Source organism: Dromiciops gliroides, chromosome 2, assembly GCF_019393635.1.
Source record: "Dromiciops gliroides isolate mDroGli1 chromosome 2, mDroGli1.pri, whole genome shotgun sequence".
Classification (NCBI taxonomy): domain Eukaryota; kingdom Metazoa; phylum Chordata; class Mammalia; order Microbiotheria; family Microbiotheriidae; genus Dromiciops; species Dromiciops gliroides.
Genome location: NC_057862.1, coordinates 51,169,383 through 51,184,276, shown reverse-complemented (window position 1 = coordinate 51,184,276; position 14,894 = coordinate 51,169,383). Strand labels below are relative to the sequence as shown.

The 14,894-nt window shown below is 43.0% G+C and overlaps 1 protein-coding gene across 1 annotated transcript in view; it reads right to left on the bottom strand.

The window, feature by feature from the left end:
* The window catches only part of CDH23 (cadherin related 23), a 623,958-nt gene that overhangs the window by 571,972 nt on the left and 37,092 nt on the right, over positions 1-14,894 (bottom strand). Inside the window, exon 2 of the mRNA XM_043983602.1 lies at positions 2,037-2,108. Within this exon, the coding sequence (XP_043839537.1) occupies positions 2,037-2,103 (67 nt within the window). The 5' untranslated portion in view covers positions 2,104-2,108. The remainder of the gene's footprint in view (positions 1-2,036; positions 2,109-14,894) is intronic.

The window sequence follows — 14,894 nt, the reverse complement described above, 5'->3', positions numbered from 1 at the left end:
AACCTGGAAGGACTTGTATGAACTGATGATGAGTGAGATGAGCAGAACCAGAAGAAAATTATACACAGTGTCATCAACATTACGTGTCGATCAACTGTGATAGACTAGATTCTTCTCACCAATCCAACGGTACAAGAAAGTTCCAAAGGACTCATGATGGAAAAGGCTCTCCAAATCCAGGGAAAAAAAAGAACTGTGGAATATGGATGCTTATTGGACCATACTATTTCTTTTGTTTTTGATGTTGTTGTTTTTCTTTTTTGAGGTTTTTCCTTTTTGTTCTGATTCTTCTCTTATAACATGACTAATGCAGAAGTGTGTTTAATGTTATATATATACATATACATGTACATATATATGTATATATGTGTGTGTATGTATGTATGTGTGTGTGTGTGTGTGTGTATATATATATATATATATATATATATATATATATATATATATGTATATAAACCTATATCAGATTATCTGCTGTCTAGGGAAGGGGGAAGAGAGGGGAGGGAGGGAGAAAAATTTGAAATTGGAAATCTTATATAACAAGTGTTGAAAACTATCTCTACATGTACCTGGAAAATAATAAAATACTTTCATTTAAAAAAAATAAGTTAGTGGCTTCAACCTTCAAGGCTAGGGATTATTAACCTGGCATCTGGTTGCAGGGATACATATATATATATATATATACACACACACACATACATACATATATATATACATATATACACATACACATATATACATACACACACATATATATACACATCACAATATGATGTATATTTCATTTTATGTGTTTAAAAATATGATTCTGAGAAGGGTCACATAGGCTTCACTAGATGCTGCCAAAGGGAGTCTGAGGTCCAAAAAATGTTAAGAACCCCAATTCCAGGTCCAGCTCTGGGGCAGAACTGCTGGGTGGTCTCTCTGTGTCTTAGTTTCTTCCCTGCGTGGGACTCCCACCTTGGATTTCTGGGCCAGCTTTCATTTAAAGAGCTAAAAGCACTTTTATAGAGATCATTGCTACAATCATTATGTCACTTTAAAGCAGGGGTGATGAACTTTTGGGGGGTCTTGGACCCCTTTGGCAGGAGGCCTGTTGAAGCCTCTGGATCCCTTCTCACAATAACGTTTGTGGATTACATCAATAATTGAAGGAAATACAAATTTTCAGTTAGTGGTTAGTGAAAATCAAGAAGTAATTTTTTCCCCATCTATATTCATGGACTCCCTGAAATCTATTCAAGACCCAGGTTCAGACCCTCTGCTACAAAGAATGCAAGGCTTGAACAGCATCTCTGGGACTTTCTCCTAAGGGAAGGAGGTGGGTCAATTGTTGCTCTCAAAGGGAATGGGGCCTCCTGATCCCCATGGCTGCTTTTGCAGGCATGTTTGGTGGTGTCTCTATGCACACCTGAGCTCAGACTCCTCCCAGGAGAAGCCCAGCCCTCCACAGTGTTCTGTAGTGCACAACTGTTGCCTTAATTCCACACTGAGACCCAAATTGCTTCCCTTGCCAGCTCCAGTGGGTCCAGGTTTCATGGAGTAGGGAGAGGGCCACATCACAGAGATCAGCCCCTTCTGCCAAAGGCACCTGGAGCAAACAGGGGGGTGGGGCAGGATCTGGCCTTTCACAAGAAGAAGATGTCCTCAGGCAGATGGAGAGAAAATGATCTTGGGGCTCGCACCTGCTTCAGAGAAGAGGGGACCCCACTGTATGAGAAGCACCTCTCCCCTCCAGAGTTTGAGTCACCTGATGACTTCTGCTGGTTTGCCCTGGAGTCCAAGTCCCTAGGGAAAACACATATTCTTAGCTCCATAATCTAGAGAAGCCTGAGAGCCAGTGGTAAGCATCTTGCTCAAGGTGACATTGCAAGGTGATGAGAAAGCAAGGTCCAGAATGTGCAGATTCCCAGAAGTCACAGGACATCCCCATCTGGTGTGATCGCACATAAAACTGAACTCTTGACCATTCAGGGCAGCAGCCTGGTCTCCAAGCTCAGACTGGTCACAAATAGAGAAAGGATTAGACTTACCCCAGCATCCAGAGTTGACCACAAAAAGCCAGAAGAAGAGGTGGCTGGTGGGTATGTGGCACTTCATGGTTCCTGTGGATAAAGGAAAGGGGAGAGTTAAGAACTGTTGAATAGCTGAATGGCCAAATGGCTGCCCCCTCCTGAACCCACTTGACAGCCACTAGTAGAAGAACTGGAGGGAATGAGGAGAGGGGAAGAATGAGAAGTGGCAATAGAGATCCCGAGGCTGAAGTCAGTTAGGGAGGGAAGGCAGGGGTAAGTGGGTAAAAGGGAAAGAAGGGGAAGGGCCAAGCAACTTGAAATCATGGCATGTTAAAGCCAAAAGGGATCTTAGAAAGCCTAAATCCAGCACCCCCAATTCACAGACGAAGAAACTGACGTTCAGAAAAGGGAGCCGATCTGGTAATGTTCTTACGACTGGTTGTTTAACAAATGATGGGCATAGGCATCAAACAATGACTGATACAGGCACTCACTTGGGAATGACTGGGAAGGGAGCATGGTGTCTGACACAAAGCAGGTGCTTAATAGTTGATAATAATTAGTGGCAGCAAAAAAAATTAAAATAAAATAATTAATGGCAGCCAGGTGGTGCTTTGAATGGAGTGCGGGGCTTGAATCCAAGAAGACTCATCTCTTTGAGTTCAAACTCAGTCACAGACACTTACTAGCTGTGTGACCCTGGGCAAGTCACTTCACCCTGTTTGCCTCACTTTCCTCATCTGTAAAATGAGCTGGAGAAGGAAATGGCAAACCACTCCAACATCTTTGCCAAGCAAACCCCAAATGGGTTGAGTAGAATGCAAAGAGTTGAACACAACTGAAGACAACTGAACAAATGTTTATTTCTCCACTCCCAGATTATTTTGTTGTTACTTTGTATAGATTTACTTTTACTTAATGAGTACATACTATAATCCCAGGAGGATGTAAATTCCTTAAGGGTGAGGAATTCATTTTTCTTTCTTTATGTTACCTTACACCTAGTAGGTAAATGCTTGTTGGATTGATTTAAATTCATTTCTATTCTTGGGAAGGAAAGTGGGGTGGGATAGAAAGAAAAGAAGGGGCTTGAGCCACTGGAGGCTCTGGCTCATGGCTTGTCATCATCAGGATGCCTCTGGAGAGGTTGGCTTTGGGCGTGAGCCTCTGGAAGAAAGGCTGCCCCTCACCACAACTGCCCTGACCACCCCTCTTATAGACTGTTTTGGCATTCAAAGCTCTTCAAAACCTGGCCTCAACATGCCTTTGTGTCCTTATCATATATTCTTCTCTTTCATTCACAGCTCAGACTATCTGTGCTAGCTTTCTAACTGTTCCCCACCCAGGACCCTCCACCTTCCCTCTTGGTGCCTTTGCATTCACTGAATGGCCCCCATGCCTAGAACAGACACTCTTCTCACATGTACTTTGCAGAACCCCCAGTTTCCTACAACATCTTGCTCAACCACCACCTTCTACATGAGGTCTTTCCTCATTCCTGCCCATCACCCTGCTAGTGCACCCCCCCAGTAAAACTGCCTCACATCTATTCTGTATAAAGTCACATATTCACATATTTGTCTCCCAAGGTAGAACACCAGCTTCTTGAGAAAGCACTATTGCACTTTTGTCTTTATATTCTCTGCACCTAGCAAAAAACCTGACATGGAAAAGGACCTTAATAAATGCTTGTTGCTTGGATAATGTCATGGGGTGCCATGTTTACTCACCTCAATGGAGCCTGCCCCAAACCCTGAGATACAGAGAGCTCCATGGTGCTTTTGCTACATGGGGCAGCCCACCATGGAATGCTCCTCTCCACAGAGGGAACCCCAAAGAATAGGCTCTTCTATGTGCCACCCTATTCATTCATTCATTCGTTCGTTCGTTCATTTGTTCATTCATTCAAAAAGCATTTATTAAATACTTTCTATGTGCTCGGCCCTATGGGAAGCACTGGGGTGCAAAGACAAAAATAGTAGTTTCCTTGTTATTGGCAGGGTAGGGTTGGGGTATAGTATGTATGTTTGCATGTATGTGCACGTACATGTATGCATGTGATTATATGCATATATGTCTGCTGGCTATACATAAATACATGGTAGAAACATATGTGTGTACATGCACATACATCTGTTTATTTGTAGCCAGAAACCTAGTCCTCTGGATTTTCAAGAGGCCAGAATGAAATATGTCACCTAGCTGCTTCCAAAGTTCTAGCAAAGAGGGTGTGGGGGAGAAGCTGGAAAAAAGTCAGGGGGCCCATAAGAACACAGGAAAGGCCTCTAGCTTGACAAGTCTTTCTTTGCCTCCTCGCCTGTTTCACAAGGCACCCAACATCCCCTCCTCCCTATGGATGGAAGTGATGCATTTCAGTCCTACAACTTACTTCTGCTTCAAGCTATTTTTCTCCAAATAATAGCACTAATGATGGATACTTCTATGGTATTTTTAAAGTTTGCAAAGCGCTTTGCACACATTACAAAAATATGAGCATCCCAACAACCCTAGGAGGTGCATGGGACAAGTGCTATTAATCCTAATTTAATAGATGGGGAAAACAAGGCTTGGAGAGATCAATGATGGCCACACAGCTAGCAAGTGTCTAAGCCCAATTTTGAACCTAGATCCAGCAGTCGATGTGCTGTGCCTATTAATGTGCTTCCCCCTAACAACTTGCTTATAATGGAGATGGTAAGAATGTTGCGGACAGCATGCTTACTTTAGAGCCAGAGAATCCTGAGCCTGAACCCTGGCTTTTGTCCTCATCTGCCTGTGTGACCTGGGGCAAGTAACTCAACCTCTCTGGGCTTCCCTTTACTCACCTATTAACTAAAGGGTCAAGCTGGATGACCTTGAAGGGCCCTCTGAGCTTTAACTCTCTGATCTTTGGTCTCCTCTTGATACCTAATATGTGGGGGCACTTTTCAGTCGTTCAAATTCCTTTTCCTCACAACAATCATGAGAGATGGATGGTATCCCCTTTTTCTCAGATGAGACAAGACTGACTCAAAGATAGTATACAGCTGGCCCAGGATCCCAGATCTCTAAGGGACAAATGCAAGACCAAGCCCAGGCTTCCTGATTTGATTCCATTTTTTAAAAATTGATTAAGCACCTACCACATGTCAGGCAAGTTGAACTGAGCACTGGGGACAAAGACAACAATGGACTCGTCTTCTGAGATCCCTGGCCTCATTTGTGCATTCACATTGACTGATAAAGACTACAGAGGAGGGACTGGAGACCCAGCCAGCAGAAGGGCTGGGCTGATCCACACCCAGAGCTTCCCCCCTTCTCTGCTCCCAGAGATTCTCTCAGCAGGCAGAGCTGGAGCAAACAGCACAGTTCCCACAGGACAGCGTGACCTCTCTCTGTCCTGAGCAGCAGCTGGTCTCTCTCTAACCCTCATCCCTCTCTCCTCAGTCATAGCAAACTCTCCTACTGAGCCTTCTGCATCTTCATGCCTCTCGTCAAGGCTTCAGCAAAACCTTCTGTTTTTCAACCCCTGCTGTCTCCCAATAATAAAAGCTAGCATTTATGTATCATTTCAAGGTTTATGAAGTACTTTCCATTTATTATTTCATTTGATCCTCACCATAATCCTGTGAGATAAGTGCTGTTTTTAACTCCATTTTATGAATGAGGAAACTGAGGCTGAAAGTGGTTAAGTAGATTGCCCAAGGTTAACCAGAAACACCTGAGAGCTAAGACAGAGAAACGGGCATAGAGTATAGAGAATAGTATAGAGAAAGAACATTTGAAAGGGAGTCAAGAGTTCTGGATACAGGGGCAGCTAGGTGGCATAGTGGATAAAGCACTGGCCCTGGATTCAGGAGGACCTGAGTTCAAATTCGGCCTCAGACACTTGACATTTACTAGCTGTGTGACCCTCGGCAAGTCACTTAACCCTCATTGCCCTTCCCCCCCGAGGAGAAGAAGAAGAAGAAGAAGAAGAAGAAGAAGAAGGAGGAGGAGGAGGAGGAGGAGAAGAAGAGTTTGGGATACAAGTCCAAGTCTCTGACAGTAGGGATTGTCGACTTTATACACACACACACAAACAGAAATGTGAGTTACTGAACTTAAGGCAGGCTTGAACTGAATCTAATTTTCCTCTATGAGAGCTGAACTAATCAGCCCTCGTGGCCATCCAAGTCCATTCTTTCCCTCTTTTCCTTTTACCAAAAGCTTAGTCTTGGGTGCAGATGTTAGTCATATTCCCACCCATCCCTCAGAGTACAAATACCTGGAGAGGGAGGGCCAGATTTTTTAAGAGAATTGTCTGCATCGATCATTCAACAAATATTTGCTGAGTACTGACTGCATACTTCCTTGTTGTTGTGGAGTAATTTCAGCCATGTCTGACTCTTAGTGATCCCATTTGGGGTCTTCTTGGCAAAAATACTGGAGTGGTTTGCCATTTCCTTCTCCAGCTCATTTTTACAGATGAAGAAACTGAGGCAAATAGGGTTAAATGACTTGCCCAAGGTCACACAGCTAGTATCTGATGCAAGATCTGAACTTGGGTCTTCTTGCCTCCAAGGCTAGCAATCTATCCACGGAACCACTTAGCTGCCCTAGAGTATGTATTAGGAACTGAATAATTAAATACCAAAAAAAAAAAAAAAAGAAAGAAATCTAGTCCTTCAAAAAAAGAATCACAGTCCTGTTGCAGGAGTAAGGAATGTTTCTGCATCCTGAACACCATCTCCAGACTCTCCTGTCACCATCACTCTGCAACTGCTATTCCCCTCGGAGGTTTGGTCTATGAAAAATATTACCACCCAAATAAGAATGCAGTAGCAGTTATCTACTGACATCCCTCACCCCACCCTTACCCTGGTCATTTTCCCTGCCTTTTCAAAGAACTCAGTCTCCGGTTTATAGTCTTCATCTCCATCCCAATTGCTACCCTTCTATCAGGGGACATAGACATGCCTATTGATATTGTCACAAACCACCATGGCCTCCTAATTAATTTCCTTCACTTCCTCCCTCAGCCACATTCAGAAAGTCACATACTCTATCTTATCATAATCCATAAATGTCCCATTTCAAGGATTAAGAACTTTGACATTCCTCTACCTAGCCACAATCTCCCATCATTCCATAGCTCCTTATGAGTCATTTCTCCTAAAACTTATTTTTTTAAATTATGAATCTATTTTTAAAAATAGTCATTGTCTCTCCCACTGCCCTTCCCAAATGCATGATAAAAATACCACCACAACAAAAATGCAAAATCAAGCAAAACAAATTCCCCCACTGGTCATGTCCAAAATGCATGACTCATTCTGGATTTTAAGTCCATCACCTCTTTGGAAGGGGGTGAATGGTATAATTTCTCTTCAGGCCTCTGGACTTGTGTTTTATGATTGCATTAATCATAGTTCTATAGTCTTCCAAAGCTGCTTTTCACTGTAATATTGTTGTCATTTTGTAAATTGTTCTCCCAGTTCTGCTCACTTCATTCTGCCACAGATCATAGAGGTCTTCCTGGCTTCCTTTGAAACTGTCCTTTTCAGGGCAGCTAGGTGGCACAGTGGATAAAGCACCGGCCCTGGATTCAGGAGGACCTGAGTTCAAATCTGGCCTCAGACACTTGACACTTACTAGCTGTGTGACGCTGAGCAAGTCACTTAACCCTCATTGCCCCACAAAAAAAAAAAAAAGGGTTATGTATATTAAAAAAGGTTATGTATGGGGCTGCTAGGTGGCGCAGTGGATAAAGCACTGACCCTGGATTTAGGAGTACCTGAGTTCAAATCCGGCCTCAGATACTTAACATTTATTAGCTGTGTGACCCTGGACAAGTCACTTTACCCCCATTGCCTCTCAAACAAACAAAAAAAACCCCAAAAAACAAAAACAAAAGGTTATGTATACCTATTTTATATATCTATATGCCTGCGGTCTAGCAAAAATTTCTCAGGTGAAAAGGGGTTGTGAGTGGAAAAAGTTTAAGAAGCCTTGCTCCAATCAACTCTCTACCCCATTCTCCACAGTAGCTATTCCAAACCTTCTCTTCTCTCCACAAGCCTCCCACACCATTGCCTTCATGCTTTCCTTTCAGTAAAGAAATTTGTTTCATAGTTTACTAGGGGAGAAAATAACCCCTATGCTCTGACTTCTCTTCTATTTTAAATCTTGAAATCCCTTGATATCATCTCCAATTTTCTCCTACTTATTTCCATTCTATGATAAAGAGATGGCCCTTCTGGCCAAGACCATCCTCACTTCTTGTACCTTTGTTCCCATCCTCTTCCAACTCCTCCAGCAGATTACCCTCATCATCATTTCCCCTCTCCCTAATCCTCAATCTCTCCCTATCTACTGGTTTCTCTCCATTCTTTGTTTGAGTTTTTATTTTTTTTGTGGGGGAATGAGGATTAAGTGACTTGCCCAGGGTCACACAGCTAGTAAGTGTCAAGTGTTTGAGGATAGATTTGAACTCAGGTCCTCCTGAATCCAGGGGCCAGTGCTTTATCCACTGTGCCACCTAGCTGCCCCCTGTTTCTCCCCATTCTTAAAAAAACAGCTCCATTTGACCCTTCCAGCCCCTCAATATATCATCATATCTCTTCCCTTTCAAAGTGAATTGTTTTGTTTGTTTGTTTGTTTGGGGTTTTTTGGTTTTGTTTTGTTTTTTTTGCGGGGCAATGGGGGTTAAGTGACTTGCCCAGGGTCACACAGCTAGTAAGTGTCAAGTGTCTGAGACGGGATTTGAACTCAGGAACTCCTGACTCCAGGGCCGGTGCTTTATCCACTGTGCCACCTAGCTGCCCCCAATAGACAGCCTTTTAAAAAACAATTCATGGGGCAGCTAGGTGGCGCAGTGGATAAAGCACCGGCCCTGGAGTCAGGAGTTCCTGAGTTCAAATCCCGTCTCAGACACTTGACACTTACTAGCTGTGTGACCCTGGGCAAGTCACTTAACCCCCATTGCCTCACTAAAAAAAAAAAAAAAAGGCTGTCTATCTTCACTTATTTCACTTCCTTTCTTCTCATTCACTTCTCGCCCCTTGTAAGCTGGCTTCTGACCTCATCATTCAACTGAAACTTTTCTCTGAAGTAATCATTGATCTCATAATTGCCAGATCTATTGGGCTTTTCTCAGTCTTTATTGTTCTTGACCTCTCTTCAATATTTGACACTGTTGACCATGGTTTTCTCCTATATACTCTTCCCTGTGGGTTTTCATAAAGGTGCTTTCTCAGTTCTCCTTTCTGACCTCTGCTTTTCACTCTTCTTTAGGCAGTGTGAGTGTGCTGCAAGGTGCTATCCAAGGTTCTTTTTCTTCTCTTTCAGTGATCTCATCAGCCCCCTGGATTCAGTTCTTATCTCTAAGTAGAAGACTATGATCTATAGTCTTTCTCCAAATGCTCACCTTGTAGCACCAACTACCTAATGGGCATTTCCAATTGTATGTCCCATGAACACTTCAAATGCAATATTTCCAAAATATAACTCATTATCTTTCTCCCATAGCCCACCCCTCTTTCTAATTTCCTCATTTCTGCAAAGAGCACTACCATCTTTCTTTTCCCAAGTTCAACATCTCTTTGGATCCATTCTTAAATTCTCACTCTTCCTCATCCATTCAATTACCAAGTCTTATTTCTTCTTCCTTCAAATGATCTCTCACCTTTATCCCCTTTTCTCAACTAATGTGGCCACCACCCTGGCTCAAACCCTCATCACCTCCTACCTGCACTACTTCAATCCTCTCCTAATTGCAGTCCCTCCCTTGTCTTTCCCCTCTCCAGAGTAACCTTCACACAGCTGTCAAATTGATATTCAGAAAGCACAGGTTTAACTATGTCATTTCCCTGCCCAGGAAACTTCTGTGAATCTCCCTAATGGCACTAAGATAAAATACCAATTCCTTTGTTTGACATATAAAGCCCTTCTCCATTAGGCTCCATTCTATTTTTCTCAGTTTATAACACATTACTTCTTGTTCACTCAGTGTTCCAGTCAAAATGACTTCCTTGCTGTTCCTCATCCATAGCATTCATCTCCCACCACCATACCTTTACATGGGCTATCCACCAACCCCATCCCACCCATGGAATGCACTCTGTCCTACCTACCTTTCTTTTATAGATTCCATGGCTTCCTTCAAAACAGCTAAAGCACCACTGCCCACAATGGTTATTAGTGGTTACTACCTAAAAGGTCTCATCTTTTCTTATCCCTCAGTTGCTAGAGGTTTCTCCTCCTCAGAAATTACCTTGCATTTACCTTGCTTATATTCTATTCTGTCTTTACTTTTACAGGGTTGTCCCTCAATATAATTTAAGCTTCTTTAGGGAATTTTTATCATTACATCCCCTAGCACTTAATACAGTGCCTGACACATAGCAGTACTCAATATTTTTTGATTGACTGGGTATGTACCCCAAAAAAGTAATTAACAATGTCAGGCAGAGTAAGGACTTCCTTTTGGATAATACTTGGGTATTTCATGCACAACAATACTATGGAACAGGAAGTAGAAACATAATTATTCTGTTTTGCAGATAAAAAAACAAGAAAAAAATCCCATAAGCTTGTCACCTGCTCAGGGCCACATACATTAGTAAGCATCTTAGGTGGGATTTACCTCAGGTCTCCTGACTCAAAGTCCAATACTTATGCACTATACTGCAGTAATTAATGCAGAAACGCAAATGCACTATGGATAGGGCTATGAATAGAGCCAGCCATTCTGGGAAACAGTTTGGAAGCATGTACATAAAGTCACCAAACTGTCCATACCTTTTGCTCCATTGATCCCATTACTAGGCATATACCCTAGGAGATTAATGACAGAAATAAAGTTCTTAGATATGATGAAATATTCATAGCAGCACTCTCCATGGTAGCAAAAAAAAAAAAAAACGGGAAGGAAAATAGGTGGCCATCGATTAAGGAATGGCTGTGCAAATTGTGGAACATGAATGTAATAGAATATGATTGTGCTGTGAGAGACAAAGACATTGAGGAATTGAGTGAAACAGGGAAAGACTTCTAAGAAGCAATACAGAATGAAGAACGTAGTCAATGACCACGGGATGGTAAATGATGACAACCCCCCAAAAAACCAGTGGAATTCTGATGAATTGTAATGAACAATCTCAACCATGGAGATGGAGAACTGATAATGAAACATGTCTTTCACCTTTTAGTAGAAAAGTGAGTTGGCATGGGAGATCGAGTTTATGAATTGGGAAGACCTGAGATCGAATCCTCCCTCAGACTCTTGCTGTATGACCCTAGGCAGATCATTTAAATGATTTCTCAGCCGTAGTTTCCTTATCCATAAAAGGGGGCTAAAAACAGCACCTACCTCATTCAGAATGCTATTCTGAGAATCAAATAAAATAATTCAACCTTTACAAACACTAAAGCTTGATATCATTGCTAGTTACCGTTATTAGAGAAAAAAGAGAAATGGAGGCTATTCACCTGGAATATGGTATACAGTCATATGTTGTCAGTTGTTTTTGCTTAAATGTTTTTCTCTGTTACAAAGGAAGGTTCCTTGTTCAGGGGAAGATGTTAAAGCAAGTATAACCAGTGTAAAAAAGGCAACAATAATGTTTTAAAAACAACAACAAAACATCAGGGAGGGGCAGCTAGGTGGGAGCTAGGTGGCACAGTGGATAAAGCACCAGCCCTGGATTCAGGAGGACCTGAGTTCAAATTCAGCCTCAGACATTTGACACTTACTAACTGTATGACCCTGTGCAAGTCACTTAACCCTCATTGTCCTAAGAAAGAACCATCAGGGAAGTGGGAAATGCCCTTTAGAATTATTTCCATATAGAACAGTTAAAGTGAGTAAAATATTGCCACTAAAAATATTTTGAAATAAAAGTAACCAACTTAGATGCTGGGGTTAGTGAAAAGACTGATCTGACTATAGTGCAAGGTTCTATGGGAAAGGCACGAGAGACACAAATGAGAGGTAGACTTGGCCAGATTGTGGACGAGGGTCACCACTACTGTTCCCAGGAGCACCTAGCAACACCTGCTATATTTTGTATGACAAGGGGGATGACTAACCAATTGGTCATCCCTGGCAAGAGTGTTAAGTGCAAGGGATTCCTACATCAGGATGAACCTGTGCTGTATGGAAGAGGATGTACCTCTCCCCTCCAGATCCACAGCTTCTGATTGGTCTGGCAAAGCTCCTAAGCATCCTTCTTCATCACTTGTTATTCTGTTATGTCCAATTTTTCATGACCCTATGGACCATACTGTTCTTTTCTTGGCAAAGATACTGGCGTGGTTTACCATTTCCTTCTTCAGTCACACAGGGGTCACACAGCTAGTAAGTGTCTGAAGTCAGATTTTAACTCAGGACTTCCTGACTCCAGGCCCCTAGCCACAAAGCCACCTAGCTAACTTCTCCAACCCTAGGTCTCTTTTAATATTTACCATATTTTCCTATCTCATTAATTTCCACACAACAGGGAATAAACATCTGCTTGGGTTTTGGTCAGGTTCAACCCAGCAGCCCAACCATGGCCAGAAAGTTTCCAGTTTCCCTACATCTATCCCTGAGAGTTTCTCACATCTAGTGCAGGCCCCCTGTGATACTCCCAAGTGCTAAACCATTGTTCTACTCTACAGTTCGGAACTCCCTTTGATGACTCAGGATATCCGAGCTCAAGAGCCTCAGGTCCTGGGGCTTGAATGGTTTTCCAGACTGGAATCTATCACCAGCCCTGGTCCCAACCCTCAGAGCCCTATCAGAAACTCCAGACAAAAAGCTGAATGGCCAGATAGGAAGGCGTCCCCCACCAAAGCAAAAACCAAAAAATTGGACTAACTGAAAGCTCATCCCAATATGAGAATTAGAAGTTAGCCCACTGCAGTGAGAAAGCACGGGTGCTAAACCTGGGAAAACTGAATCTCTCCATCATACTGGGCATCACTGCCCATTGACCACACGTGCCCTATCCCACCATCAAAGATTTAGGAATGGACGAGACCAATTTTAACAGACTCTGTTCCCATACTAAAAGGTTACCCCACTGAAGCTGGAAGGCAGGGGTGTTAAGATTGGGCAAACAACTTCTCCAACCTCTTCCTAGGGACCACATATCCCCTGTCCTATTGCCACAGATTTAGAAGGTGGAAGAAACCTCACAGGCAAAGGTTAAATGACATGCCCAAGGTCTCATGGATCCAAACTGGACAATCCAGGGTTTGGCCCAGGTCCTCCAACTCCAAATTCCAAGGCTTCTTTCATGTGCCGTGACATCCCCTAAGGTTCTGTTCTACATGCTCAGACAGGGTTTGCTCCTCTTCTTTACCTCCCAGATCCCTCTGGTAATCTGGTGAAACCTATAAATCCCTAATCAGGAGAATGTTTTCAAATGTATCGAATCAAATCAAATACATGGGATTCCAAGGGAGTGCGGAGGTGACGATGTAGCCATATTTATAGCAGGATGTGAAACGAATCATGCTTCAGCCTTCCAGGCATATGTGACACAGGCTGAGAAAAAAGTTACAATAGTCAAAGGGTTTATTGCCCTGCAGCCAATGAGCTAAGGGGAGAGAAAAAGACTTGAGGGATGGATTAGGGGGTGCCGGGGGCAGGAATAGATAGAGAAGGGCCACCTCTCAGTAACTTTCTTTTCCAGTAGGGAGGAAAGAGTGGAGGGGAAGGAAGTAAAGGTGAAGTAAGATAGAGAATGCAATAAAAACCAGGCCCTCCCCACTAAAATAGGTCTGGATTTGGTTGGTCCTCTCTCCCATCTTAGATCCTATTTTTTCCACACAAGCATTCATTAAACCACCAGGTTGCATGCATCTTATGGGAACACCATGTCAGAAGGTTATGCAGTTGAAAGAATGCTGGATGTAGAGCCAGAGGACCTGGGTTTGAATCCCAGTTCTTTTACTTGTGATCTGTGTGACCTTGGGCAAGTCATTTAACATCTCCTGAGCCTTATTTTTTCTCATCTGCAAAATGGAAAGGTGGGACTAAATGACTTCTGAGCTTCCTTCCATCTCTAAATCTGATAGTTTGTGATTCCTGGAGGCTGAGTCAGGAAAGGAAGTAAAAAGATAGTTTAATGATGTTATTCCATGGAGTAGGAAGGGGGAGGGATGCTAAAAAGATGCAGTGACCACTCCAAAACACAGCCATGTGCTCCCCATCATGCTGTCCCAGGTCTGTATATTCCTGCAGTTACATCCTGACTGTGGTCAGCAGCATCCATTCTATCTTCTATCCCAGCCTACCCCCTTCCACAACTTCAGCCCTATTGGGAGCTGAAGGATGAGGGAGGAAAAGGAGGCTCTTGGCCAAAGGTAATTAAACACAGCCCACACCCAACAGAACTGGGCAAGAGGTGGGAAACACAAGCCAGAGGTTTGTACACACATTTCTATAACTTAGGTGAACAGGCAGAGGGCAAGTTACTACCAAAATGTTACTACCTCCCCGCCAAATTTTCAAACATTTTAAAAGACGTGCAACAAATGCAATCAGCGAATTGCCCACGATTTGTTGAAATGACAAAATAGCACATGACCATCTGGGCACTGTATAGGAAAAGTACTGGCTGTCTGACACCAATGACCTGGATTGCCACTGCTACTGCAGGGCATCGAAGCCTTCCTGGATGGCATCTCAGTGAGAGTTGGTCCAACCCACTCGTTTTACAGAGAAGTAAAGTAAGGACCAGAGAGAGGAAAACAATTGCTTAGGAACACTCAATCCCAGATCCTCTGACTGTGTTCTTTCCACCCCGAACACCCTCAAACTCAAGTTACACAACAATCATTTTCAGGCATTGGTTAGATGATGCTGCCAAAAGAGTGCTGGAATTGGAGTCAGAGAAACCCTAGTTCAAAACCTGCCTCAGATACTTA